We start from the raw sequence: 12,439 nt of genomic DNA on the forward strand, positions 1-12,439 counted from the left end.
CCATCGAAGAGCTACATAGTCCTGTGGTCAAAATGCAATAGGAGAAAAATTGGTTTCATGCCAAATTGAAGAAGTAGTTTTTTAAAGGAAGGCACTGGATTACTACTCACAGTGCAGAATAATGAAATTAATGTATCAATGAATGCGAATCCTGGGAGTTGAAAATAGAAAGTCTTGAGTTTGCAATCAGCATTTCCCAATATGTTTTTGGGTTTCAGATCCCGATGATAGACATTAGCTGAGAGTAAAACAAAATTGACAGTTAAGAAAAAAAGAGTATCTTCAGAAAGATCATCTAAAACTTATAGAACTATGCTAGCTTAACCTGTGTGTAAAGATTTGAGGCCACTGAGAAGCTGATAGAGAAAAGACTTGTAACGTTCAAGAACCAAATCATCATTTGCCTTGATAACCTCATGCAGATAAGCTTCCCTCAGCTTCTCCGCATCAATTATGATCACCCGCCTCTCAAACTCGAATTGCAACTTTGTGACAGCTTGATCAGAGGGCTCTCTTTGAACCTTCAATAAACCCTTGAAGTACACATCTGCTAGCGCCTGAAGTAACACATGAAACCATAATTTTAATTATAATAATAACAAACTTAAAGTGGAATGCTACATCCTGTCTGACAAATACTATGGCAAAATCATTTGTTCACTTTACTGTAATCTTGATAGATATAAGGCGCCATCAAAACGCGCCAAATACAAATATTAATAGTCAAAAGCAGGGGAACAAAAAAAGGTTTTACCTGCAAAACCGGGTTAGGAGTAAGTTCAGGCTTTAGTAATTCCTCTTTCTCAAAAGGTGCGATGTCAAGCATCTTAACCAAATTATATGCCAATGCTTGCTGTTGCTCATCTGGCTTCCACGAGGCAGGAAATATGCTGGAAGAAGGAAACAGAAACTCACAGACACCCTCAGCAGAAGGTAGCATGTTGAAGTTGAAAGAATCAGGCTGCAAAGGAAAAGAGTTAAATGAACATCAAGGTAGTCAGAAGATTCAAGATGAAGGTGTTTCCATGAGTTAACTTCCGGTGTCATCTAAATTAGACACAATGGGAGTGAGGACCTCAACAACTACATTCCCTAGTCCATCTCTCCAGACACAACGTACCATTGCCACCTTGTTTGCTTGCTTCATTTCTCTTACAATGGCAGAGACGGCAATAACAGAGTTTTGTTTTCCCGGATCAGGAACAACTATGTTCAGGTCATCTTTCATGTGGCGGTGTCTTAGTTGACATGCAGAGAAAAACACAACACAACACAACAATCTGTCAACTGAGACAACCAAGAGTTTACAGACAACCATAAATATAGGTGATTGTTTATGCTTACCGCAATATGTTTGAACCCTGAGTAAATCCCAGAAGCTTCATTCTTTCTTCAGTTTTGAACTTGAGGGTTTCCATCTCATGTGGTGATATAGGAATAACATAAGGTCCATAGCAAAAGCCCTTTATCCTTTCTTCTGGAGTAAGAACCTCACTAGACTTGGCGAACTTGTCTGTTGGTGACGCCTTGTGGATATGCATTTTTAAAATGGGAAGTCTCTCATCAGCCACTGTCTTATAAAAAGACACCTGCAAAATTCAAATTCAAAAATACCGTCCTCAGGAACTATCTCGAATAGTTATATAATCGTCGGATGGACCAAAGAACACCAAATATGAAATAACACAATGATCTCCAGAAACATTGCACCACAATCAATAGATACCTTAATTGTTGGGTTAATCTCAAGATCACCCCTGGACAAAGTAACTGGAGCAAATCTCCGGATCTTGAAGGAATCTAGAAGTGAGAGTTGATTCTCAACACACACTGTTTGCGAAACCGAGTTGCTGGAGGATAAGTTCAACAACTGATCGTCCTCCGCCATTATCTTCTCACTAACATCAACATCAGTTGCAACAGGCTTCTTCTCCGCATCCATAGCCAGTGGGAGCTCTCCAAATTCCCATCCAGGATCCAAGACATCCTCAGTCGTAGCACTACGAGTCCAAGGGAGATCTGTATTTCCTGTCCAGAATCAGAAATTCATAATCAGAAATCAACCTAAAAGTTGACAAAAAAATAAATATAAAAGAAATTCAACCTAAATAATCGGACAAGTTTAAGTAGAAAATTTCCTTACTGTAATCACCTGAAACTAATTACCATAATCAGGAAACTCAAAACCAATGGTACTTTGCCTTTTAACCTTAATAGCCCTTTAATTACTCTATAGTCCATCTCACTAATCTGCGAAAATATCCTACAGCACAAAATATTAAAGACTTGCCGTATCTAGAGATGGCCAGAGCTTCCATTTCCTTCATGACAAGGTGAGGGTTCTGACATTCCTGAATAAACGTCACAGGAAAGTCATAACACAAAACAATTTATAGTACCAACGTACTATTAACAGGGGAACAAAACTAACATGGATACAGCTAAACGTGAACTGAAATACCATAGCATTTAAATAACGACACCTTTTCTGTATTAAGATTTTGAAACATTTGATGAATTGCAAAAGGATGTTCACCTTTGATAACAATGATCTACACTTTTCTAGCTTCCACGAGGCAGGAAATATGCTGGAAGAAGGAAACAGAAACTCACAGACACCCTCAGCAGAAGGTAGCATGTTGAAGTTGAAAGAATCAGGCTGCAAAGGAAAAGAGTTAAATGAACATCAAGGAAACAGGGGAACAAAACTAACATGGATACAGCTAAACGTGAACAGAAATACCAGAGCATTTACTTAATGACACCTTTCCGTATTAAGATTTTGAAACATTTGATGAATTGCAAAAGGATCGTCACCTTTGATAAAAATGATCCACACTTTTCTGGAGCACGGTACCATCGAAGAGCTACATAGTCCTGTGGTCAAAATGCAATAGGAGAAAAATTGGTTTCATGCCAAATTGAAGAAGTAATTTTTTAAAGGAAGGCACTGGATTACTACTCACAGTGCAGAATAATGAAATTAATGTATCAATGAATGCGAATCCTGGGAGTTGAAAATAGAAAGTCTTGAGTTGGCAATCAGCATTTCCCAATATGTTTTTGGGTTTCAGATCCCGATGATAGACATTAGCTGAGAGTAAAACAAAATTGACAGTTAAGAAAAAAAGAGTATCTTCAGAAAGATCATCTAAAACTTATAGAACTATGCTAGCTTAACCTGTGTGTAAAGATTTGAGGCCACTGAGAAGCTGATAGAGAAAAGACTTGTAACGTTCAAGAACCAAATCATCATTTGCCTTGATAACCTCATGCAGATAAGCTTCCCTCAGCTTCTCCGCATCAATTATGATCACCCGCCTCTCAAACTCGAATTGCAACTTTGTGACAGCTTGATCAGAGGGCTCTCTTTGAACCTTCAATAAACCCTTGAAGTACACATCTGCTAGCGCCTGAAGTAACACATGAAACCATAATTTTAATTATAATAATAACAAACTTAAAGTGGAATGCTACATCCTGTCTGACAAATACTATGGCAAAATCATTTGTTCACTTTACTGTAATCTTGATAGATATAAGGCGCCATCAAAACGCGCCAAATACAAATATTAATAGTCAAAAGCAGGGGAACAAAAAAAGGTTTTACCTGCAAAACCGGGTTAGGAGTAAGTTCAGGCTTTAGTAATTCCTCTTTCTCAAAAGGTGCGATGTCAAGCATCTTAACCAAATTATATGCCAATGCTTGCTGTTGCTCATCTGGCTTCCACGAGGCAGGAAATATGCTGGAAGAAGGAAACAGAAACTCACAGACACCCTCAGCGGAAGGTAGCATGTTGAAGTTGAAAGAATCAGGCTGCAAAGGAAAAGAGTTAAATGAACATCAAGGTAGTCAGAAGATTCAAGATGAAGGTGTTTCCATGAGTTAACTTACGGTGTCATCTAAATTAGACACAATGGGAGTGAGGACCTCAACAACTACATTCCCTAGTCCATCTCTCCAGACACAACGTACCATTGCCACCTTGTTTGCTTGCTTCATTTCTCTTACAATGGCAGAGACGGCAATAACAGAGTTTTGTTTTCCCGGATCAGGAACAACTATGTTCAGGTCATCTTTCATGTGGCGGTGTCTTAGTTGACATGCAGAGAAAAACACAACACAACACAACAGTCTGTCAACTGAGACAACCAAGAGTTTACAGACAACCATAAATATAGGTGATTGTTTATGCTTACCGCAATATGTTTGAACCCTGAGTAAATCCCAGAAGCTTCATTCTTTCTTCAGTTTTGAACTTGAGGGTTTCCATCTCATGTGGTGATATAGGAATAACATAAGGTCCATAGCAAAAGCCCTTTATCCTTTCTTCTGGAGTAAGAACCTCACTAGACTTGGCGAACTTGTCTGTTGGTGACGCCTTGTGGATATGCATTTTTAAAATGGGAAGTCTCTCATCAGCCACTGTCTTATAAAAAGACACCTGCAAAATTCAAATTCAAAAATACCGTCCTCAGGAACTATCTCGAATAGTTATATAATCGCGGATGGACCAAAGAACACCAAATATGAAATAACACAATGATCTCCAGAAACAATGCACCACAATCAATAGATACCTTAGTTGTTGGGTTAATCTCAAGATCACCCCTGGACAAAGTAACTGGAGCAAATCTCCGGATCTTGAAGGAATCTAGAAGTGAGAGTTGACTCTCAACACACACTGTTTGCGAAACCGAGTTGCTGGAGGATAAGTTCAACAACTGATCGTCCTCCTCCATTATCTTCTCACTAACATCAACATCAGTTGCAACAGGCTTCTTCTCCGCATCCATAGCCAGTGGGAGCTCTCCAAATTCCCATCCAGGATCCAAGACATTCTTAGTCGTAGCATTACGAGTCGAAGGCAGATCTGCATTTCCTGTCCAGATTCAGAAATTCAGAATCAGAAATCAACGGACAAGGTTAAGTAGAAGTTTCCTTAACCGTAATCGCCTTAAACTAAGATTAGTTACCATAATCAGAAAACTCAAAACCAAAGGCCCAATGCACTAATTACTCTCTTGTAAAGCCCTCTAACCTTTAATAGCCCCCTTAATTACTCTATAATTCATATCACTAATCTGCGAAAATCTCCTAGAGCACAAAACATTAAAGACTTGCCGTATTTAGAGGTGGCGAGATCTTCCATTTCCTCCATCTCCGTTTCTTTCGGCTGTCTCTTAGGGTTTTATATGGCTTCGTATTTATACACAGTATCCTGGGCCTGCTTTGACTTGATGATATTACTTTGGTTCGGGATTCTATCATCTACTCATTCTCCCCCGATTGTGCTCTCTCTATAGCCTTAGTGGGCTCTGGTTTCCTAAAATAAATGTCTTAACATTCAATAACGTCCTCTCCTCATACTTAATACTTAACATCTTAAAATCATTCAATGATATAGGTTTTTCCTTAACTTAAATATTTTTGATTTGTTCTATTTTCATTTGTAATAAACCTTTTCCGAATATTTTTTCCTCCAAACAATTATTATAAGATTGTGTAATTAGTTAACTATCTCTTCATCCTTCAACAAAAATTTTGCTCCTATATATCTTAAATTATGACTTCTTATTCTTATTGAGTTACTCCTATATATTTTACTAGGTATACCCGCGCTACAATTAAAAAAATTTGATGTTATATTCAGGTTGATTTTTAAGTAATTTATTGTAAAATTTAAGTATTTTCTAGTAAAATTTAAGTGGTATCAAGAAAAAGTATCTTCTAACTTTTATGATCATATGAGTATATGATTAGGGGGTGTTCAATCCCGTTTTGTAGACTACTCCGTTTTTTCAGAATTTTTTATAATTTAAAGTATCCAAATAATCTATAATATATAGTGGAATTATTTACATTACATAATAATTTACAGATTTTTTACAAATAAATGTGATTCACTTCATGGCGTGTTTTTTTTTTCCTACACATTCTATGTTCGGCTGGAACTTTTATTGTACTCATGGGATCGTATCTAGTATATTCTAAAATTATAAGTTATATTTTGTAATGTCAATATTATGTATATATATTAGAACTTAAGTTGATCCTCTTATATTTGAAAACAATGTTATGGATGCATAAGAAATTCACAACTAGTGAAAATTAAAGGAGAATTGATAAAAAAAAAGTGAGAGGAAAAGTTACTGCTAGAATAATAGTATTTCTACTTTCAATATTGTAGAGGGAACAATTCATCTACGTTTCTTTTGTTTTTCACTTTTTCAGAATAAACCAAAAATCTACTTGACTGGTGCAAACCGGAAGAACAAAAAAAAATAGTTCCCATTTATTTTCCTCTAATAAGAACATCAAGTCACACTGATAAAATAGCATTAAACAGCAATACACTACTTAGCCATACATATATCTTAAGGTAACATATAAATTACTATGTATTACTTCCGATATCCTAGGCGAGCAATCTATAAACATGTCCTAGAATATGTTGTCTGTTCGGGAATGGTTTACCTTAAAGGAGCCTGTTGGCTCTATGTACAGATTAATGGAAGCTGGAATATCATTCTCCCTCCCCATGGAAGCCAGAGATCATGATCTCCCTTTCTCTCTCTCCTATAAAGCACTTCCATAGAAGATGAGTGGAGAGCTCTTGCCCTACCAACTACTCGTACAGTAGATCTCAATGATGAACCCTGATGGAGAGTTGATCACGATAGGTTCCTTGAGGATGCGGGGATGGTGTCGGAGGACATGAAGAGACTTTCGTACCGCCGCAAGTGACTGGATGGATCTGAGACTGGTGCTTCCAGCGGCGGATAGATCATAGAGATTCGTCATAAATGCCGTCTGGTGATAAGGCAATTTGAAGGAAAGTCGGTTTGGTGGCTCGCCAGAGATAAGACGGGTACGAATCCGGTGACCGTGATGAGCAACGCGCCGTAACAACACCGAGATCTGATAAAGATAGCGCCGGAGAGTTGTGTTGGTCGGAGGAGAGAGGAGAGAGGAGAGAGGAGAGAGGATATTTGGTTTCTCATTATTTATAACAAGAAAGATAAAGAGAAAAAAAAACTATAAAGGAGAAGAGTCGTCCACCATTTCAAAACTTTTTATATTTACGTAAAGACGATTAGCCTGATTGAAACAGTAACAATTAATTAAATATCCTTCAACCCTACATGTACATTGACGAAGACTCCACATGTCCAGCATGCACGAGGATGAGGTTGGGAAAGAGACCTGGCCTTTTTCTTATTTCAGTTTTTTCTTCTTTTACGTGAACTAGCTAGGTTACTAACCTCCGTCACTTCCTTCTGTCTTTACCGACGCAATCATGAATAATATTTCGGCCTTCCTTTCATGTAACATGTTATGAATACAATATTTTCGGCCTTCCTTTCATGTAACATGTAACTTAATCCGGTAAATATTGTAGATTGATGACCGGTAAATATTTTCCAGTTATCAATATACAATATTTACCCGTCATCATCCCGTATAAATTATGTTATGGATTGATTGTATTAAATCACTTTAAAAGTTTTGAATTTAAAATTTTAGCTACTGAAAATGCTTTGAGTGTAGAAACTTTTATTATTAAAATCTGATTGGTAAAATGCACCACTTTAAAAGTTGTGGCAGTTATGTTTTTATTATTATTCAAATTAATAATAAATATAAATTATGTTACAAATGAATTTATATAGCAATTTAATGACTAATTTTTGTTTATTAATAATAAAAAACATGAGTAGATTATGGTACCTGTTGGATTTGCAAGTTCTAAGAAAACACACATTAAATAGATTTTCACTCTATTTTTTTTTTTTTTTGTTCAAAAGATTTTCACTCTATTTATAATGGTTTAGATCTTCCAAAAATAGAATGTAACAATTTCTTTAGAAAACTTAAACTTTGATATTATAACAACGATATTTATTTCTCATATGCATACTTACCATATCATTTTTGGCTAGGTGGTGACCACATATATATTTTATCAATTTTTATGTCACCAAAGTATATTTATTTTTATTTTCTCTCATAATTATTAAAATATGAAGAATTAGAGGATAATAACATACTATGTTCTAAATTATATTTCTATAAATCTTTACATAATTTAAAAAAAAAAATCAACAAATTACACAAGACAACATATTTAAAAGGTCCGTATTTAAAATACCTTAAGTATTATGAATTATTTTGTAACTTTAGGTCCACCTTTTTTAAGCTGATAAATATCTATATATTGACATGTGTCAACATCTTATCAATACAATTGACACATGTCACCATTTTGTTAATAACTAACTTTGAAAATCAACTTGATTTAACTTTATTATCAAATTTTATATTTTTTTAATCTTTTCATGAATTTTTAAAATATTACGCATGACTTATCTAGTATTTTATAATCGTAGATATGTTCTAAATTAGATTTCTATAAATCTATACTTAACTTAACAAAAAAAAATCAATAAATTATACAAAACAACATATTTAATAGGTCCGTATTTAAAATACCTTTAAGTATAATGAATTATATTGTAACTAAAGTTATATAATTATTCTAAGCTAATAATATATGTATATTCAGATCTTTCTAATATAGTTATGTATATTGATATTATGTAAATATGTGATTTACTCTCTTTTTAGCGTTTTGTATGTAAAACCTCATATAGTCGGTCGACTTCTTTATCTCTTCTCTCTTTAAAAACTTTTCAGAGAGAAAGATTTCGATCCGGATTTTGGCCGTTCAACATGTTGTGCCGGCTTATGGTTCCATATGTAGTCTGATTTTGCTGTTATATCCCGTCGTCTTATCTCGCCGTCCGGTGTATCCGGCTTTCCTCACGGCTATTCTGTTGCCGTTTTTGTTGTTTCACCAAACTGATTGAGGAAACACTTTGATCTCAGTTTCTTCTTCCTTTCCTAGCTGGAATTTCCCATGGCCTAATCTCGATCCGTCCCCCCACCATCTACAACAAGGTAAGTGTTTGGTGTTTCGATTGGGCAACTGATTTAGTCTCATCCACAAGAATCAAAATCTAGATCTTGGTGAGTTCTGGGTTGCTTGGCTCCTTTGAACCGTATTTTTGTCGATTTGTTCGACTGTAACGGCCCAGCGTTCTTGATGGTTTCAATTACCTCATTTGAGGTCTGTCTTGCCATTCTAGGAAGCCAAAGTTTCAATTTTCGAAGTCTACTCTCTTATCAACTGATGACAAGAGTTCAGAAGCTTCACCTCGTGGTTGCTAGTTTCCGGTCTTTTATGCTTTTGTTCTTGGGAAAGATACAGTGGTGGAAAGAAGAAAAGTGAAGTTAAATTGCATTCTTAATCTCTTTTTCGGTTTAATAGTTTCTTTGTTTAGTAATAATGTCTGGAGATGATTCTGGTTGTTCTTTCGCCGGAAATCATACCGACTTGTGTGCATATTTCTCGAACAGAGTTGTGGGTACAAGTTAATTATGTTTGCTGGTTAACCCGGTTTGTAAGACCGTTGGTTTAATAAATATCTTTTAGAGAAAAGGTATGTAAAACCTCATATCATAACAAAAGTGGGTCAAACCTTTGGTCGAAAAGGACAATCATACCTCAACTCTCTCTTCTATCTCCTAAACTCTCTCATTCAAAGATCCATATCTGTTCTGGTGGTCCTGCTTTTCATTCCCTTTGGTTGTCAGTGATTGCTTAGGTGGACTAGATCTGTTCTCCGTTGGCTTAAGGTTGGATCTCTCTTTCATTGACGTCGATTCAGATCTACGGTGGCGGTAGAAGAGTGTTGCTTTCGTGCCTCCGAATTGAAGACGTCGGTGGGTGTAGCGGCTCTCTCTTGGCTCAACCGTCATCTTGGCAATGGATCTACGGCGGAAGTCAATGAAGGAGAGGGTGGGGTTGCTGAATCGCCTTGGAGGTTAACACTTGCTGGCCGTCATGGATTCAAGGCGTCTGGGTTTCGGATGAGCCATCGGCCCCAGTTGCCGCTGTGACTTGCTTCTTCCGAGACGGTTCGCGAGTTGTAGTTATAATCTGGGAAAGTGAGGTTATATCATAAGTTGTCGGCTTGCTTGGTCTAGGAGCTGTCAACAACGTGCTGCATCGTCGGAGCTTGGTCATGTCGGGAGATTCGTGGCGGGTTGGTGGATCGAGGGAAAAGGAACGGAGGCGGGGGTTGGATGCTTCATGCCCGTTCACTAGATATTTTGTTTTGCCGCGGTGGATCTCGCATCTGCCGTTGTTCATGACCTGAGTTTCTACAACGCAGTGTCAATACGATACGAGTCTCTTTCCCGGCGACAGCATAACCTAATTTGTTTTTGCCTTTGTTTTTTAATCACCTTGCCCCGTGGGACTCCTTGCCATGTGGCACACCCCGCCACATGGCAACGTTACAGTGCTGCAGCGCATCGACCCTAACCTCTCTCCTGTGGGTCTAATCTGCGCAGTCCTCTGGCCCGCAGATCCTTGGCCCACCATGTAGGTTATTGGTATGCCTGACGTTTTTCGAACCCAGGTTCTCACACTTTATTAACCTTCCCAGGTCAATTGGTAACAGCTTTTCCTGTGGGAAGGTTGTTACAGTGAGGATTTGGGTTCGAGTAACGCCAGGCGCACCAATAACCTATCTGGTGGGCCAGAGAGCTGCGGGCCAGAGGGCTGTGAAGATTGGGCCCACATGAGAGAAATTAGAGTCGATGCGCTGTAGCACTTTAAGGTTACCATGTGGCGGAATCCCACAGGGCGGATTGTTACAGTTTTCATAGACCCTACCCAATTTGGGGATTAATCAATAAAGAAAAACATAGAACAAAGTGGGTCCACGAACTGAGCTACTCCGACCCTATAGGTTTTACCAAGATGGTAACCTCTTTCTCATTTTAATGCTTCCTAAAAAGAGTTTATTCATCAACATCGACTTTAAAATGAGGATGAAAAGAGTTTACAAATGACATGTTGCAATGAAAACTATCCCAGGTAAATATTTAAAATTAGATATACTTTGGTAGTTCTCATATATACCACTCGGATGAGTTTTGCTTTCTAAAAATATGATTATAAGTATTATTTTCCAAAATCCAAAAAATACCAAAAAGCTAATACTAAATTTTCAACATTCAAAACTAAACATTAAATCATAAATATTAAACTCCTACCCCCTTAAAATTATACCCCTAATGTAATTAGTCAGTTCAAACCTTGAAAATCACTTTTTGTGCTTGTGGTATTTTTGAACAAATTAAAAGTATTGTGGTATTTTTGAAAAAGTCAACTAATAGTTGTATTTTTTTATTAAACTTAAAGTGTGATATATTTTCTAGGAATTTCTCTATATATTTTCTGTTTACAATGAGTCAAATTTAAATATATGTCAACTCTATAATAAAATATATAAATATTTATTGTGTCATTTATTAATACATTATAGAAAGATTAGTAAGAATAAAATTTTATTTTATTTTGGGTCGATGATTAATAAAATGTTAAAATGTTTTTTAAGGTCAGATAATCATTTTTACCTTATTTTTTCTTTTCTGCAATAGACGATAGTCTGATAGGTTCTTGTTGGGCCTTCAAATCTATATTAGCATTTTTGAAGTATCATTTGTAAAGTAATATTTTATTTTATATTATTTTCATAATAAATCACTACCATTTAAATAAATAACAAAACTTCAAGATAAACTTTGTAATTAAATTACAACATAGTCACAAAATTAGAAACTAATATTAGTTACATTTAACAAAATTTTCTAAAATGTCTTCCTAATAAATCGAATATCTCTCCAATATTTTTATATGATCTTATTTGTTTTAAAATTTATATTATTACATAAAACACATGTATAATAAAAATACAAACTTTTTCGCATATGTAACAATTTGAATTTTTGAAAACGGACGTATATTACTCAATCGATAAAAAAACATGTATGTACAACGTTACATATCCGGTAGAAAATTTTAGACAATAGTTCAGAATTATTATAAATATGACTAATATGAGACTTAAAAATCCAAAATCTTGAATGGAAGATTACAACAAAAAAAGTTTTACTAAATTTTAGCGAATCCAAAATTTTAAAATTTTGATTGATTATCAATGACTTTTGGAAAACAAAAACCAAAATCTCTCTACTAATATGATTGAACGACTTTGAGTTTTATATTTTTTTTACGGGTTTGTACACCAAAATATTTTAGTCTTAAATAAAATATGTTAAATGAAACATGTTACGCCATCAGCATTTCATTATTTGAAATACTAGACATATTTAATTAGGTTGGTTTAATTACAATTATATATATAAAAATAAATTGTCATGTTAACAATTCAACATCAGTATTAAACAAAACAATTTTTTTTTAACAAATCTTAAGTTCCCGTTTTAAAAAGAGGTACATTCGGGATCACATTTTTTCATCAAAAGGGACATTCGAGACATTGTTCTGACTAAAGTTTTTAT

The 12,439-nt window shown here is 35.6% G+C and overlaps 1 protein-coding gene across 7 annotated transcripts in view; it reads right to left on the reverse strand.

Moving 5' to 3' along the window:
* The window catches only part of LOC17889188, a 10,352-nt gene extending 3,346 nt beyond the window's left edge, over nt 1–7,006 (reverse strand). Inside the window, exons 1-14 of one of the 7 annotated variants that reach the window (XM_023785196.1) lie at nt 6,479–7,006; nt 5,126–5,327; nt 4,582–4,874; nt 4,201–4,445; nt 3,896–4,094; nt 3,611–3,817; nt 3,182–3,413; nt 2,967–3,094; nt 2,818–2,877; nt 2,537–2,659; nt 2,291–2,351; nt 1,727–2,028; nt 1,345–1,589; nt 1,121–1,238 (exon numbers count right to left, since the gene is read on the reverse strand). In XM_023785196.1, the coding sequence (XP_023640964.1) occupies nt 1,121–1,238; nt 1,345–1,589; nt 1,727–2,028; nt 2,291–2,351; nt 2,537–2,659; nt 2,818–2,877; nt 2,967–3,094; nt 3,182–3,413; nt 3,611–3,817; nt 3,896–4,094; nt 4,201–4,445; nt 4,582–4,874; nt 5,126–5,162 (2,250 nt within the window). In that variant the 5' untranslated portion in view covers nt 5,163–5,327; nt 6,479–7,006. Of the gene's footprint in view, nt 1–1,120; nt 1,239–1,344; nt 1,590–1,726; nt 2,029–2,290; nt 2,352–2,536; nt 2,660–2,817; nt 2,878–2,966; nt 3,095–3,181; nt 3,414–3,610; nt 3,818–3,895; nt 4,095–4,200; nt 4,446–4,581; nt 4,884–5,125; nt 5,328–6,478 lie in introns of all 7 variants that reach the window. The other 6 variants (XM_023785197.1, XM_023785195.1, XM_023785199.1 and 3 more) reach the window with 6 other exon arrangements.
* Nucleotides 7,007–12,439: the final 5,433 nt, after the last annotated feature.

The sequence above is a fragment of the Capsella rubella genome, unplaced genomic scaffold (genome assembly GCF_000375325.1).
Source record: "Capsella rubella cultivar Monte Gargano unplaced genomic scaffold, Caprub1_0 scaffold_4, whole genome shotgun sequence".
NCBI classification, from domain to species: domain Eukaryota; kingdom Viridiplantae; phylum Streptophyta; class Magnoliopsida; order Brassicales; family Brassicaceae; genus Capsella; species Capsella rubella.